The sequence below is a fragment of the Aythya marila genome, assembly GCF_965140915.1.
Source record: "Aythya marila genome assembly, chromosome: 13".
NCBI lineage: Eukaryota > Metazoa > Chordata > Aves > Anseriformes > Anatidae > Aythya > Aythya marila.
Genome location: NC_139054.1, coordinates 17986645 through 18003001, shown reverse-complemented (window position 1 = coordinate 18003001; position 16357 = coordinate 17986645). Strand labels below are relative to the sequence as shown.

General features: G+C 35.0%; 1 protein-coding gene across 1 annotated transcript in view; it reads right to left on the bottom strand.

The window, feature by feature from the left end:
* Nucleotides 1-375: 375 nt before the first annotated feature.
* AMMECR1 (AMMECR nuclear protein 1) overlaps nt 376-16357 on the bottom strand; it is an 83886-nt gene continuing 67904 nt past the window's right edge. The window contains exons 4-6 of the mRNA XM_082771182.1: nt 9801-9891; nt 7992-8088; nt 376-4846 (exon numbers count right to left, since the gene is read on the bottom strand). Coding sequence (XP_082627308.1) covers nt 4732-4846; nt 7992-8088; nt 9801-9891 — 303 coding nt within the window. The 3' untranslated portion in view covers nt 376-4731. The remainder of the gene's footprint in view (nt 4847-7991; nt 8089-9800; nt 9892-16357) is intronic.

Below are 16357 nucleotides of genomic sequence, written 5' to 3'. Positions count from 1 at the left end.
GTTTTGCAACCAAGTTTTGTTTAAAGAATTTGAAACCAATTCCACCTCTCAGAGAATAAGGGGCCCGATCTTAAACATAATTCTGTATTTACTGGACAAAATTCCATATTTAAAATTTGATGTAACAAGTGCCAAAGTGGACATGAAACAGTTATAATTTGGAGTACTCAGTAACTCACGTCTGAATTACAACTGCAAGCTGCACCTGTCCAACTGGTTTCTACAGCAGGCAAAATGAAAAGACAGAATTAATCACAGGAAAATATTCCTAACACAGCATTAGCCTTTAAAATTAACAGTAACTGCGAATGCGTAAATAAAAAAAGAAAAACAAAGTGACAAAGCCGCACAATTAAGCAGAGAAACATAAAAAGAAATGGTGATTCTTTTTCCTTATTTTATTGGGTAAATGATTTAAAAGGTAATAACAATAGTGTTAAAACTACTACAATATCTTTCCACAGCCATATCTCACAGACCCACAGATAACCTTCTATATATATAATTTTTTTTGCTTTTTCCTCATTTTATCTTTTTAAGCCATACTTATATTAAAATGCCCATTTCAACAGTTTCTTCACACTAATAGCAATTAAATGTGGAAGGAAGGAGGATCTAGTAATAAAGGAAGGGGGTTCAGGTAATCTGATATAATTGTAATCAATCAAGTTACTAAGAAAGGAAGGAAAAGAGAGAGGCTTTGTAAGCTACTCCAGGTAGCCCTAAGCCCATTGTGTGTCACCACTGCATTACAGATAACTCAAGATGCTGGTGAACAATTAAATTTTTTTTTTGTAACATATAAAACACTAAAATAACTTAGAAACTAGATCCAAATATTCTGAAAAGAATCAACTTCGATATACAAAAACAGTCATAAGTTGTTACAAAAGTTTCAAACAAAAGTTTGTTTTCTCAGTGCGTTTATGTACCAGCGCAATTACTGGGTCCAGAGCAAAGAAAGAGGTTTTTATTTTTTATTTTTTTTTTTATTTAACAGTAATAAAAAACGAGGAAAACATATCTTTGTATATAAAGAATCATTGCTGGTCTTAAGAATAAATGTAACCAGAAACCCTTTAAATCTGAGAGGCACACTTTGGGTTTCCTTTTTTTCTTTTTTTTTTTTTTTTTTCTTTCTTTTTTTTTAAACATAAAAGGAAAGTCACCAGTTTATTTAAATGGAGGAGATACTCAGACTCCCCACATAAACTTAATTCAATTAACATCACTAGCAAAAATCAGTTAGAAACTGTACAAAAATAAAAAAGTTAACACATTTAATCCTGCAGGGATTTTGTAAGGACTGGAAGGCAGGCTTTAGGAGCAGCATTTGGGCATGGCTGGAGGCTTCTTTGGTTCGATCTAACACACACAAGAGATGTAACCTACTCCAGACAACAATTTTAAAAACCCGCACATTTGAAGACAAGTAAAGAGGTCCATATACAAACGCCAGGGTGTGCAAAAACGGATTTGACTGTCTTGATTTCATAGTGTATCTGAGGTCAGGACTCTCATGTGCCCTCCCCCTGCTGTGACCAGCATTTGGGGTTGAGATGGTGAAAAATCAGTGCTACGGCAGTCTAGACAGAAGGAAGGCCACTTGAGGCACGACTAAGCAATAGTTTCATGTCAAGTCCATTATTTTTTTTTTTTTTTTAACTTTAGTTTATAGAAGAGGGCTTTTAGGAACATTAAGCAAAAGAATTAAAAAATAAAATATTTTTAATGGAATAAGGCAAATGGATTAGTGCTTACCAAAAATTAGCATTCCAACTTAAAAACGGTGAAATTAACTGCTTGGTTGTACCTTAACTTTAAAGTACCCCAAATAAAATAACAATAAAAAAAGATCTGTATCTAAACCCAGTAATATATCTAAAAGGGTAATAAACATAACTATGAGGGAATGACATTTGTGAAAGCAATTGTTGATTAGCTTTAAGCAAACAGACCTATTCTGTCCCAGTGCATGTCACAGTGAACTGCACATTTTGTACAAATAAGCCCACATTTACACAGAAACAATCCATAGCATTTTCAGCACTTGCATGCTGAGGAGGTAGGTGCCCTAGAAACACTGTAGATAAACTGATTATTCCAATCTCTTCTACAAAATACCATACAATCTGATTGACCACAGACTTTGTAACAGTTTTTTTAATTAGTGATACAAAACTCTGGTCCAGAAGGGTCTGGCATTAACTCATTTCAAAAGCACACCTTTACAGTTTGTATAACACCCTTTTAACTATATTTTTAAGCAACAGCTACTAAGAGATAGACAAAAATGCATTGTGCATTATGCTGTATACAAAAAGGAGACAAAACTATCCTTTTCCCCCCCAAGCCATGGTGGGAAGTATTGCTGACCTTGTCCTTAAAAACCTGCAGGATTGTTTATTCATCAGTATATCATTATTACACTGGTAAGAAATTCTGTATAACATCTGCATATATCGAAGATTTTTTAAAAAATCTGATATGATTTTAGATCCGCATGACCAGTCACGTGACCTGCTTGAGGTTGATTAGCACCTTTCAATACATATATATTTTTATATATAATAGATCTTTTTAAAAAACTTCTAACAATGAGCTCATGCAGAAGCATGAGCATGCTGTAACGAGATGACAGATAAAGATGGGGTCGGATGACTTTTTTTTTTTTTTTTTGCAGCAGAATGATTCAGTTTGTGCTCAGTTTCCCTATAAGGGCAAGGAAAAAACAAAACAAAACAAAAAACTTTATCAGGTAGCCACTTGTTCAGTTTCCACTTGAAGACAAATCCATTTAAAACCGCTCCCCAAGTAGAAACAAGACAACAGTATCATCCAAAATAGCTTCTGTATAAACATCTATTAATTTCTGCAGCGTCTGCCTGGCACCTCTTGGCTCCTGAAATTTCAGGCCTTCTGCTTATAAATTAAGGCATCACAACTGAAAATGTAAATATTTGGACATCAGATGCTGTGGATGAAGGAATACAAAAGACTTTCTATGAGAACCTCCATATAAATTAAGTGGCAGAGTTAACCTCACATAAGGGATGAGCAAAATTTATCCATAACTGTTTTTTGAAACATTTGTACAATTGGTCAGACTTTTTTTTTTTAAATTACCTCAATCTTAATTCATCCATTTGAATTATATATATATTTTACAAACATTCATTATTCAAAAGAATTGGAATTTCTGCTTACCATAGTTTACTCACCCATATTAGGAAGGTCTTTTCTATAATAGATGGGATGTGTTGTCCCCTAAAACATGCGCTGACCTACAACAGGTATTAGTGGGAGTTCTGCAGGCACATAAGCAAGGAGGTAGGTCCTAGCATATACTGGGCTTGCAACTATACCACATGTACCTCTTAATAATCCTGTTTTTACAGTTGTTAAAAGTTCTAATCAGTTTTCTTTCTTTACCTCTTGGAGAAGTATCAGAATTATTACACAGTACTTAGAGCTCTCAAGTACTATTCCTGTAATAGATGAAAACATGTAAAAATTATGGCATACTTGTCCTGTGCTCTTTCACAACATTTTTTTTTTTTTTTTTAAACAAGTTAACTTTACCTAACTATTCATGACTTGATAAAACTCAGCAAGTTCAAAAGCACAAGAAAGAACAAAATAGGGATTTTTCTTTTCTAGAATAAGCTAACAAAAAGAGAAAGAAAAATACCTCACTTTAAAAAAAAATAATCCCAGAAACCCCAACGCCAGAGCAGCAGAGAACTCAATATAGTTTGCTACAATGTCTGGCGCATTTGCTATATTTTTTTCTATGAATTGTATATGCAAGTATATAGTAATGTCATAGTCAAAGGCACTAAAATCTAAATCAATTTTCTTCCTAATATGACATCTGCTACTCACCAATCTGCTTTTAAAAACAAATGTGACTCCTAATTTGAGATCATCAGAAAGGCATCATCTCATTACAAATGCATTACTATGACCAGGCTTGGCAAGGCTGCCTTCCCTCAGCTTCCAGCACAGAACAGGAGATAAACCTATCTGGTATCCTACTGGATTATGTCATGTCCTATCAATTAGACCACTTGATTCTGAAAATGCTGTAATATGAACTTCACTTATTGTACATTTCATTGCTTCTCTACATCCAAAAAAAGCATTTTGGATATCAGCCTTCAAATTCTGGCTGTATGTGCTGGATCTGAAGATCATGTATATAGCTACATGAAATCTTTCCTGCAGGGGTGAGATACTGTTCACAGAATATTATTAAGAAGGTTATAAAAATGCAATTCATTGTCTAGTATAACACCTGAATCTGATATGTTTCATTCCCTGTCAGAACTATTAATGAAAAAGCCATGAATGCCTTTTTTCTGAGCAAAGAATCCCTAACTGTAATCCTTAAACTCTTCCTTCCATCCACAGTCACAGAAAGCCTTGATTGATATAATTCAATGTTAATGAAGTAGAAATTTAAAATTTCATAAAAAACACAAGGGCTATATATGCTGCAAAAAAATCTGCAGTGACTCAATAATAAAAAAGTATGGGATCTTTGTAATAACGCAGTTTTTCCTCCCGTTGCCATGATGAGCTTAACGCGCTAAGGAGAAGCCTCAAAATGGCAACGGAAACTATCATCATAAAATGGTACAGTAATAGAGATAGCTAGACCAAGAAGGGGCAGGGTCTCCTGGGAAGAGGTCTGCAGAGAGGTCCAGTGACTGGTCATGCGGCTCAGTGTCAGGAATAATGGTTGTATGGTGGAAGGGGGTGCCCAATGCCATTTTGGAAGTGATGATGCTGACGATGGGCAAGGTACTCTGTGTAGCTCATGGTCATCTTCTCACTACGGTACCTAGAAAAGAGCAAAGAGGCAAATGCAAGAACTTTTACCAGGAAGCTAGGAGTAGCACTAAAAATTTGGCACTAATTGTACGTTTAATGATGAGAACAGCTCTGTAGGCTGATCTTAGGAATAATACTAACTTCAGTTGCACAAGGGCATGGAGAGAACCACTGTGGTTTTCAGGGTTATTCTTGAATTTTATGATAAGTAAGTGCTTATGAAAAATATTTCAAACACACAGAACTATTAAAAAATGTTGCCTACTACTTTATTCATGATAGAGGGAATTTAAACTTGTGAGGATTTACTGGGAGTGTCCCATATTGTCAGCCAACTCTCTACATAAAACCTAGGAGATAAACACTGTAAACAAGTGTTACAGATTTAGGGTCTGTTTCTAAAAAATCGGTATCAATTGTCTACTAAATTCTGCTCTTAAAATAATCCCAGCTACATTAAATGCAGTTATATCCTTTTTAGACTATATATAGCAGAAAGCAGAATCCAGACCCTGGCAAAAAATACTTCAGATACATTTGCATCAGTATTGTTTGACAAGGAACATCTTGCCACATTTATACTTATCTGTAAAACTGTGAAATCTACATAAAAATAACACTATTGCACATTGCCACAAATTTCACTTAGAAAGACCTTGCATAAGAGATCTTACAGATGAGAGTTGGTGAATCCAGCTACAGTAGTCTAAAATATTGCCACCTCCCCTGTTTATGACATTTCTCTTCTGGAGTTGCTCTGGTTGTTCTTTCCCCTTTTAGGTATGAAAAAGCACAACACATACCTCAACCACTTGCACTCACAACCCAACACAAAAATTTAAACTACTGTTGAGTTATCAACTGCAGCAACCGAAGCAGCAAACACATCTGTTTCTTTTGCCCCTTTGCCAGAGCAGAACACCTTACGCTTGCAGCTTTTTGCTTCAGTGCACATTTCAGAGCACTAAATAGCCCATATTTACTTGATAAAACAGTGTTGGTTAATGATGTACTGATTTAACAAGTGGTCATTGGTCCTAGCTATGAGATTAGCTGCAGCTCCTCTTGAATTGATGTGAATGGCACACAGCACTCACTGCCCCCAATGAGTAAGCTCATTTGTGAATGAAATCCTCTGCCACTATTAAACTAAACCATAAACTTGGTAATTAATGAAGTTGTTTCTAAGTAGGTTAAAATAAGCTAAAGGCAGCCTATGTAGAATCAGAGTTAAAACAAATTCCAAAAAAAAAGAATTTTATTCTGAACATTAAAATTTGTTTATTCCACTCATTAGGCCAGTGTTTTTGCTACCGTTTTGGATGCTGTGAACCTGAATACACTAAACAGCATACTTTGTTTTGTTCTCATATACCATTGCTTCCAACAAAATCATAGAGCTGGAAGAAAATACAGGCTATATAGAAGTCTGGTGTCTTGGAAGAATATATTCCTCATTTATTGAGGTGTACAGAAAGTCTCATTTCAGAATTCTAGCAATTACTCTTGCCCTCAGTTATCACCACATACTCTTTTTGAAAAGAAGATAACGAGGTATACTGGTAAAATAAATGAAAAGGAAATTGGGGTGCTGCATTTGGAAATTTAGCTGTATTCTGTAAATCCTTCCTCCCTAATTTAACTCTCAGAATAACTTGTTTGCCTTAGTAACAGCAATTCCACAGTAATCAGGTTCCTCCAATAAAGCAGACTTCTGAATAATCAATGGGACACAAAGGCTTTCTTCTTCATACAAAAGACCACTGAATGAAGGAGGGATTCCTCTAATAAAAATAATATATATATATATATATATTTTTCTAAGAAATGCTTTGCCTTCTATCTGGGCTGAACATCCACTGCAGCTAAGTAATAGCGAGCTTTGTAGATAGAGATGACAAATGTCAGAGCTGAAAAAACCATGAATCTCAGCTCTTTGTCCTCTACAAGCTCATAAATGATCATGAGATTCCAAGTATTTTCAAATGTCTGAAATGAAAGGATTGTGTTTTAATCCTTGTGTTTCCTTGCCCAGGAAGGCAAGTCTAGCTCACGTCTAGTTGCACTAAGAAGGAAAGAAATTTCCAGAGAAATACATACACAGAAACAAAGATAATATATACAACATTTAAAAAACTAATCCTGTAACCCTATGAATCCCTATGATAAAAGGTAGAAAGGATAACAATTTTGGACAAAGGACTCCAACTAGCAAATTTATTATCTTTATTAATAGTATGTTCATTATCCCCAAAGAAAAAAAAGGAACACAAAGGGTTAACAGTCAATACCTCCTTATAACAAGAAATTTATAAAGATCTTTTTTCCCCAAGCATGGAATAAATAGCTAGAGCTCAGCAGTCATTTTATACTGCACAGTTATAAAAATATGATGTTTTAGAGGCCTTCTATCAACATTTACTCTTCCACCACGTAACTTCAATTTTACGGGCAGAATATCCACTACTAGTTCTAAAGGATTTTGGTTTGGACCTGCTACCAAGCCCTTCTGAACACATTTTATTAAATGAGCATTACAAACAGTATTCTAATGTGTACGAGTGACAGACTATGAAATAAAGTATCAGATTCATAGCTTTACTCCTGACGATACCCTGACGCAGTCAAAGTAGTACACTGACTGTCATCATCAGCAAGCTAGCTTGGACACCTATAGCCTGTTGAGGTCAGGAAGAAGCCTATACTCCACAGGAGCCAGTGCTTGCTTTAGGCATTGAACAGGGCCTCCACACCTTCACAGCAACAGACTCAGTGTTCCAAGTGCTCCAATACAAATTGACAATGGCAAGTAATCCTCGTTAATAAAAGCCCCTTGAGATCCATTACACCTAACGAACAAACCGTAAAAACATAGAGCTAATACACTGCAAAGATTTTTCAGAGTTATGAGCCCTGATAAATATATAATAAACTATTTAATAACTGTCTTTTCTTTCTTGCTTAATGCCAGTAATCCCTGTTACATTTATTGCAAGGCACAAATATCTCTAAATTCCGTATTGCTATTGTGAAAAGAAATTGTTAATAAATAAGGGAAAGCTTACTATTAACATCTGAAACAGCCACATCTCAGGAATGAGCATATCACAGCAGTATCAAAACAGGACTTATCTGTAGTATTGCATGATGCATACCTGGTTAGCTTTATGGTTTTCCTGAATTCATTAGTAATTGGAGCTTTGTAGCCTCCTTTCCTCAATAAGGAATCTATGGTTTGAATGTGGTCCCATCCTGTTGAATTTTACAGCAGTAAAAATTAGTGAGAATTACAGCAGTAACAATAGATGATGCAGAAAATACAGTACAGTATGTAGCGTTATTGATAATACAAGTGCTCTTCTGAAGTTGTGTACAAAACATAGAAATTTCTTCCCTGCCTAAGAAAACGGTTGAAGGAAATATGCTGCATAGGATTTCTTTAGGCATAAAGCTTACTTTACAAACACACATTTTTATCTCATAGTTGAAATATTTTAAAAGCAGACCCACTGTGTCCTAGACTTGGGTTAACAGACAAAATTATACTTTTCTGAAACATTCAGGAATGATCATTAATCACAATCAGTTTATACATCATAAATGGCTACGATGGTATGGAAAAACTAAATTTCTCTAAAATTCAAAAGATTTATTAGCTGAACAAGTGGAAAGACATTATTCTTCTCCACAAATGTCACTGTAAAGCTTAGTGATATTGCTAATTTCAGAACTACTATATAGGTGGCTGGTTAATTAAAAACAATGATGGAAAAAAATCCAGATTCATTATTGTTCTCAAAAAGCCTTCATGTTATTCAAAACTCCTACATATTGATTTTAAAAAGCTTAATATTTCCAAGATAGCTGTTAAGACGTGTTATTTCCAAAAGATTAGTCACACTGAATATTTAAAACAACAACAAAAAAGGGTAAAAAACGCGGTCTACTATAAGTATTTAGAAATGTAAACATCCTCTCCTAATTCCTGAATTTAAAATAAAACAAACTTGTGTAGGTGATCACCAAAGGTCTTAACAAAAAACAACAACAACAAAACAAACAAACAACAACAACAACAAAAAAACACATTTCTTGAACTGGCCAATCTCAGATTACAAAAGGAAAACAATTGCCTTGGAAAGCATCTGAACTTTTAAGTGACCATTTGGAAACAGAATTATCTATTAACAATGATCGTTAATTAAGAATTCATCCTATTCCTTTGCTCACCAAATCAAATATAAAAAGGAAAATCAAAAAAGTGGCAATGCAAAATTTAAACACTGAGACACACTGCCAAGCCTGAAAGAGAATAATGTTAGTGGTAGTCAGAGTTAGTTGCTTAGACCAACAGACTGCTATTCAACAAAATCTGCAGTATATATACATATATATTAATTCACACACGTTAGTCTATCCCTCTATTAAAAGGGACACATTATTTTGGACTTTCAGTATGAAAGCAATTCCCTTCCATCCATCCATCCAAAATACCAGAAGCCGCTGTTTATGCAAACAAATGAAATACTACAAGAAAGTACCTAACTGAAAAAACCTTCGCCACTGGGAATCTGAGAATAAATCAACTGTTAAGATTATTGACCAGATATCCTGCAACTTAACAGAGTTTGTGCATGTCTAATATTGCAGCATAACAATTATATGAAAATTTATAACTTTTGACAACTGTGAAGTTCATTGACAGCACTGTGGCTCCTCTCCATATTTTGTTTTCCTACAGCTTCACCGTGGTTATGACTTGCTTAAAAAACAGCTACAGTTTACTGAATCCCTATAAGGGGATTGATACAGACATGTAATTGGCATTTTATATAAGAGTCTTTTCTTACAATTAAATATTGCTCCATCATCTGACATCAGTGCAAGGTCAAATATTGCATTTTAGATTTATATGTATGTTTAAATTCTTCACCAGATCATATGAAATAAAGTGCAACAATGACCTTGCTCCTTTGCAACCTCCGGTAAGTAGGTGGCGGTGCGTTTTGATCCTTTTTCATTGATGAATTCTATTCTAATGCCATGTACACCCACCTGCAAGAAATCGGCAGTTTTATTAGTACATTAAAAAAAAAAAAAAAAAAAAGATACAAGAGATTTCTAACATGATAAAGGCCAAAATGTGAACCTTTAAATGGTTAATAGCATTTTGCAGAGAATTTCAAAAGGTGGTACTGAAGCAAAATCTAATCTCTGAAAGGTGTGTTCACCTGACAGCCTTGTAAGTCAGTAGCAGCACAGATATGCTCCTCAGCTCCACCATGGAGCTTCATTTCTGGTCTGAAGGTGAGGCAGCTGAGATGCTAAGTAAGGCAGTTCTGTAACTGGATTTACTGTCTCCCTCTGACACTGTTGGCAATGTTGTTGCTCATAAAAACACCTGGCTTAGACACTTGAGACCGCAAGATACAATCTGCAGGCAATCATGCAGCTGGTAAGTCTAGCGGTGCTTCAATTAAGAGCCTTAATTTTGTTTGAAGTAACAACTGAACAGTGAAATATTTGTCACTACCAACTTGAACCTGAAGCTCTCAAAGTTTCTGCTTAACTTTGGAGAGGAAAAGGAGGTATTCCAGAGCGTTCAGCTTCAAACTCCCACTTCCGTGCTACTAAGTACTCTAATATGACAAAATACCAGTGTAGGAACCAAAATACCTAATCTCAAGGTGTTAGAAGTATTTTACATACGAGCTGTCAGAAAAAAAAAAGGCTAGGTACTTTTTCCAGTGCATGAAGAACCCCAGTTTTCAAGGTACAATAACAAATAAGTTGCTTTGGAGTTCTGCATGTAAACTCAAAACATGAGTAAACTGGTATTTTAATTTTCATGCCCACATAACTAAGATGTTTTTTCTAATTAAATCCAAAGTTCCCAACTTTGCATGAGGAAATGGAGAGTTTATGTTTAAAAGAGTATCACATGCTATTTGGAATGGTGTTTGTTTTTCAACACAAAATTAGTAAAAAAAAAAAAAAAAAAAAAAAAAAAGTAATAGTTTTTCCAGTGACCTTTTCAGTGATTTTACCGTAAATGCATGACAATGAAAAAATGCATGACAATGAAAAAAAATAAGGAATATTTACAAAGGTCTTAATAACCACTTGTTCAATTAACATATTTGCTTTTATTGAGACTTAATTATTTGCTTTTATTGAGACTTAATTTTTTAAACTTCGTAATCTTTATACATTGTATAAACATGGGAAAATGATGGGAAAAGTCTCTCTCCTGGCCAGGCTTCAGTAAGTTTTCTGTGTGAACCCAGTATTCCTCATGTAAGAAAAATTAATTAGAGACTAACACATTTAATTCACTGCAAATTTCAACGTATTTCATTACCTAACATTCATAACGTGCATATATAACCACTAGAAAGATATATACTCTATATGGTCAGATGATGTGATTATAAACCCAAAGAATTTGAAAGTAAAAAGCAACAGTGTTAAAGCTGAAATCTACTTAGTTTATCCCTAGGATAAGAACAGAGTAAGTTTTTGCAGCTCCAAGAATGTTCGAAATTAAGATCAGAACTGAAGACCTAAATATCTAATTCTAACAATATTCCTTTGTACGTTTGCTCATATCAATTTTAAAAGGCTTTTTATTAGAACAGAAAAAAAGTAGATATGAAATTAAAAGAACATTATTTGAGATTGCCCTAAAACATAGCCTGCCTCCAGCTTCCTGGAAAGTATCAGGTCAGTCCTCTAAGGTTCAAGACCTTCTGAAATTTCATCTCTGTTGGTAAACTAGAAAGTGTGATTAGATAAAGATTGGGTTGTTCTATAGTGTAAGGCTGTTACTGTGTGGATTAGTGTAGGTAACTTTCAAAAGCAGGCAATAAGCAGCAGATGGGAAGGATCCAACAGCAGTTACAAAGGTATGACATGTAGTTAAAAGGTTAGCTAATATATGCTTGCTTACTTTTAAACCTTAAGCAAAAGTACTCCCTCCCCACCCCCCTAACAAAAAACAAAACCAAAACACAAGAACAGTGTCTACTTACAACTTCTAGAAGTTACTTCATGTGGCCTTTACATGGCATCATTTTCAGGCTATTAAGCTTATACAAATTTCCGATCTGCTTCTACTAGGCATTTCTTACAAATGTCACTCAGTATTTTTTTAAGGCAACATCCTAGGAGAATGCTAACATTTTGATTCGTGAACTATCAGAACAATACATTAGTGATTTTACTCCCTCCCCTGAGTAAAAGAAGATGTAGAAGAAAGATTCATCAGTAAAGCTATCAAAGTGATGGTGGCTCATCAAAACCCCTTCCATCAACACAAACTAATTGTTTTTATTACTATACATGGGGAAAAAGGAGGATCTGATCGTTCTTAAATGGGAACTATCAATTGAAGCACAAATCACCAAGTTTTCTGTATAAACTTTGTTGATAAAGTCGATTATGTGGCAGTGAAACAACTACTACTATAGGTAACTGGTGTAAAACTGGATTTACTTGGAAAAATGAATGCTAATCTTATAACAACAACATCACATTAACTACCTATGCATTTGGCTGATTACATAACTGTATACGTTCAATTGAGTAAGCCCTAAACCCAAATGGCCTGTTTTTGCACACCTTCAAACCCTGCAGAGTATTAGATTCCAAATTCCATACATTTTTTGCGTAACAGTGACCCTGTAGTATTCATGAGATATTAACCAGAAACACTGATGATGTATTAAATATGATGCTACATTCAAGCAGTAGGTAATTGCATTATACTAGATGTTTCCCATTAACCATTTTAATAGATTTTTAGGCCCATATCCATGGAGGAAAAAAGATGTAAAGCAAAATGAATAAGGCAACACAACTGTGCCCACTATTTCTCTGGTTGGGAAAATTTCACAGCATTCTGTGAAGCATGAATTCCAACTGCCCAGCTAATTACGCAGTACTTTTAGTCCAGTATAAATAGCTTTCCATTGTTTAGCTCCAGTTAAACAAAAACAGGCCTAAGTTAAAAAAACGGAAGCCACACACGAGTATACTAAGAATGATCCAGACTAAGATAGGCATGGGCTCAACTACAGCAATTTATTTTGACTTCCTCAAGAGACCAGCACTGATGAAAACTTCTGTGAAATTTCCCCAAATATTCCCTCCTAAGATGGGAGGTAACGGGTAGTTACACGTTTGGAAGACATTAACTGGACTGTAATTTGCCTACCAGGCTCAGAACAGAACTTAAACAAAACCTGTGGCTTTCTTTGCAAACTAAGATTTCTGCTTTACTAGAGGCAAATTTTCCTGAAATAACATCTGTGCCATCCAGCAAAACAAGTCAAACAGTCCTCTTCAGCAGATGGAGTTTAAGTTCTATCTTAAGTTATATCCCTATGTATGACATATGCAGGTATCCTTCTGAGCTGCAAAAAGACCATACAATTGTAAAAGAATATACATTTTCAGTGAAACATTAATAGGAATCTATTTAGATTACTTTGCTATTGGGAAACCAAAGTCAGATGAGGAGAGACTTAAAAATCCAGCAGTCTCCTCCAACAGAAATATTTCTATAGAGTTTTATAGCATGAAATACTGTACCATATGTATCCAATACTTTTGGATATAAGCTTTTTGGCCTCGTGTACAAGCAGACAGAGACTACTTAACACTAAGTCCAGAGACTACATTAATTCAAAAACACAGACCTTTCCCTAAATCTAAGGGATTATATGAAACTAGAAGTGACCGCAACAGAACTTCAGACTTAGTTGTGTATTTTATACATATTCATACTCATTTATCCACACTTATATGGTTTCTTTTTTAATGAATCATTTATTTACATACATCTCAGGATGGGGCAAAAGAAATGCACACAATATTTATTGTTTTGCTGAAGGCTTCTGTCACATGCTAGATTATTGCCCATCATACCTATCTATACCTATATCTGTGTACCTGTCCATATCTATTTCAATTGGGTTAACAAAAAATTGTTCTAGAATCTACTCCAAAACTGACATTCAGGCAACTCTTATGTTCAACTGCCTGGTTCTGACCGAGTTCCAAACACAGTTTACAAACCCGCTCCTCTTGTTCTGATTCCCCATCCATACTGAGAGGAAGAAGTAACTTTATTCTTATTAGACAGTCAGTGAGGAACTTGGATAAGCATCTAAAACATCAAGCCTTGCAGAAATTTAACTGTCTAGTCCACTGTGAATTATTGAATTACTGCTCTGTTCAGTTTTATCTACTGCACTGAAATCTATAATTTGCATATATTAACACTAGTTTAAGATGAGTTGTAAACATTTTTTTCAGAAATGCATTAAAAGCAGGTAACAAAGAATCTATTATGAAGTATTCACATTGAATACCCGAGCTGGAGTACTGCAACACACCCTTGGTGGTGGAAGTAAGTGTCTTTCTGTTTAAGTTCACTCAATATTCTTCACCTGAGACTAGAAACGTGGCTTGATGTGCAGTCCTTTCTGTCTGCATGCCAGGTAACATGCAACAAACTCTGCTTGCCTTGCCTCTTGGTTCTACCAGTACGAGCATTCATGTAACCACATGATGAACCAAACCAGGCTGTTTTGGTGTGTGGCTTTTTACTGACTTGCAGTTTATCAGCTTAATCCTTCAACAGTGGCAAACTAGAAACATTTTCAAACAAATAAATTAGCCTATAGCTTATATATATAGCTTATATATTATAGCTTATAGAGGCTATATGATACTTTATACATTATTATACCATATAACGTAGTATCTTTCCCATTTACTTACTGGAACTTGCTCTAAATGAATGTGCCTGGAAACAGAACATTTCAGATTAAGCAACTATTGCTACTTACTAGAAGTTGACCCTACTTTTTATTAGTGGAATTCTTCAGCTTTTTAGCCTTCTATCCATACCAAATATGCTGGTTTATTTCTGACCATCTTTATTAGGGCTTAAATATTACATTCTGATTTAATGGAGGCAAAAGGCTATTAAGGAGAAATGCTCTCCAATTCATGACATGTATTCTTTTTTTATGTTTATATCATTTACATACATGGAATCACTGAATATTGTCTAAAGAAAATAAAACAGTGAGATCAAGACTCTTCTCTGTTCGAACAAATACAAGCTCCAGAAGTTGCGGTGCTGCTGCACTTCAAGGAAGAGGGAGCACTTACAGGAAGAAGTCCCACAACTCTTAAATATACTAACTTTGTCAACAATGAAAAGCCACCTAAAACTATTTAAACTAATATTTAAACCAGCATATACAGACTAAAGGCCTTTTGTATCAACACAGAAAGCACACACAATTCTGTAGATTTTACGTTACTGAAGAACAGCAACTTCAGGACAAAGATCTCTTTCAAGGTATTTTAAGGAACAACAGCTGATAAATTCTAGTTATTTATTACCCTGCTGGAATTAAAATAACATTTTCCAAAAAGATTCTTATTGTAATGACATACGTCTTAATGTTTTATGACATTTTAGTAGGAAAACTGGAGGAGGGTCTGAATTAGCAAGACAGAGTTTACCTTGTAGCAAGAAAACCCCACAGATTCTTAATGAAATGAACAGAAAATATTCTTAGAAAGGGTTCACTTGCTATAAGATGAAAGAGAGAGGATGAATAGAGGCACTGTGCTTTTCTATATTTCTAGAAAACAAGCATGCATAGAATATATACAATATATACAATAATATTGCAATTTATGTTCTAGCCATGCCCTCAAGTAGGGCTGAGAAAGGCTGTGAAACCACCCCAGCAGCTACCAGACCACAGCAATATTTCACGAGTTCTGTCCAGCAGAAATAAGGAAACACTTCATCCACTCCCAGCATTCATTTCAAAGCCCCACATTTCTTCAACTGCTAACGCACAGCACAGTCCATATACAGTCACATGCAAGTAAGAATCCTGAATTATATTTTAGGAAGTGTCTTCATGAACCACTGCATTGACGTGGTCCTTTAAAAATAACTAGGAGAAGGTACAAACCTTTATAAAAGGTGAAAATGGCAGCAATTTGAAAAGTCATATGGAGCTAATAGCGGTCAACTTACATCTCCTGTTTATTTGGCTGAAGCTTCTGCTGCAAAAAGATCTCTCGTTGCTTCTTACAACTGTAATACTCATTTGTTCAGTTTGGGAATATAATTCATTGATCGGAGAAAAGATCTATGACTCTGCTTCAGGATACAGGAGACACTCCTGGGTCAAACGATCCTGTCTCTAAGCTGCCAAACCAGTGAGTTGTCTGAATCTGCAATTTTGAAATATTGTGACCTCCATCAGCAAATTGCTGAAGTAGCTCCTACAAGATCATTGATCGGTAGCATACCTACAGATTTAAGATCTTCTAACCACGTTGATTCTTAGGATGATCTGGAAATTAGCATTATACTAAACAGAAGATGCAGAAGCCCTCTATAGATCATATTTTAGACATCCTGAAATATCTTTTTGCTATTTAACATTGCATAACTGCAGCTCCCTTAAAAGAAACATAGATG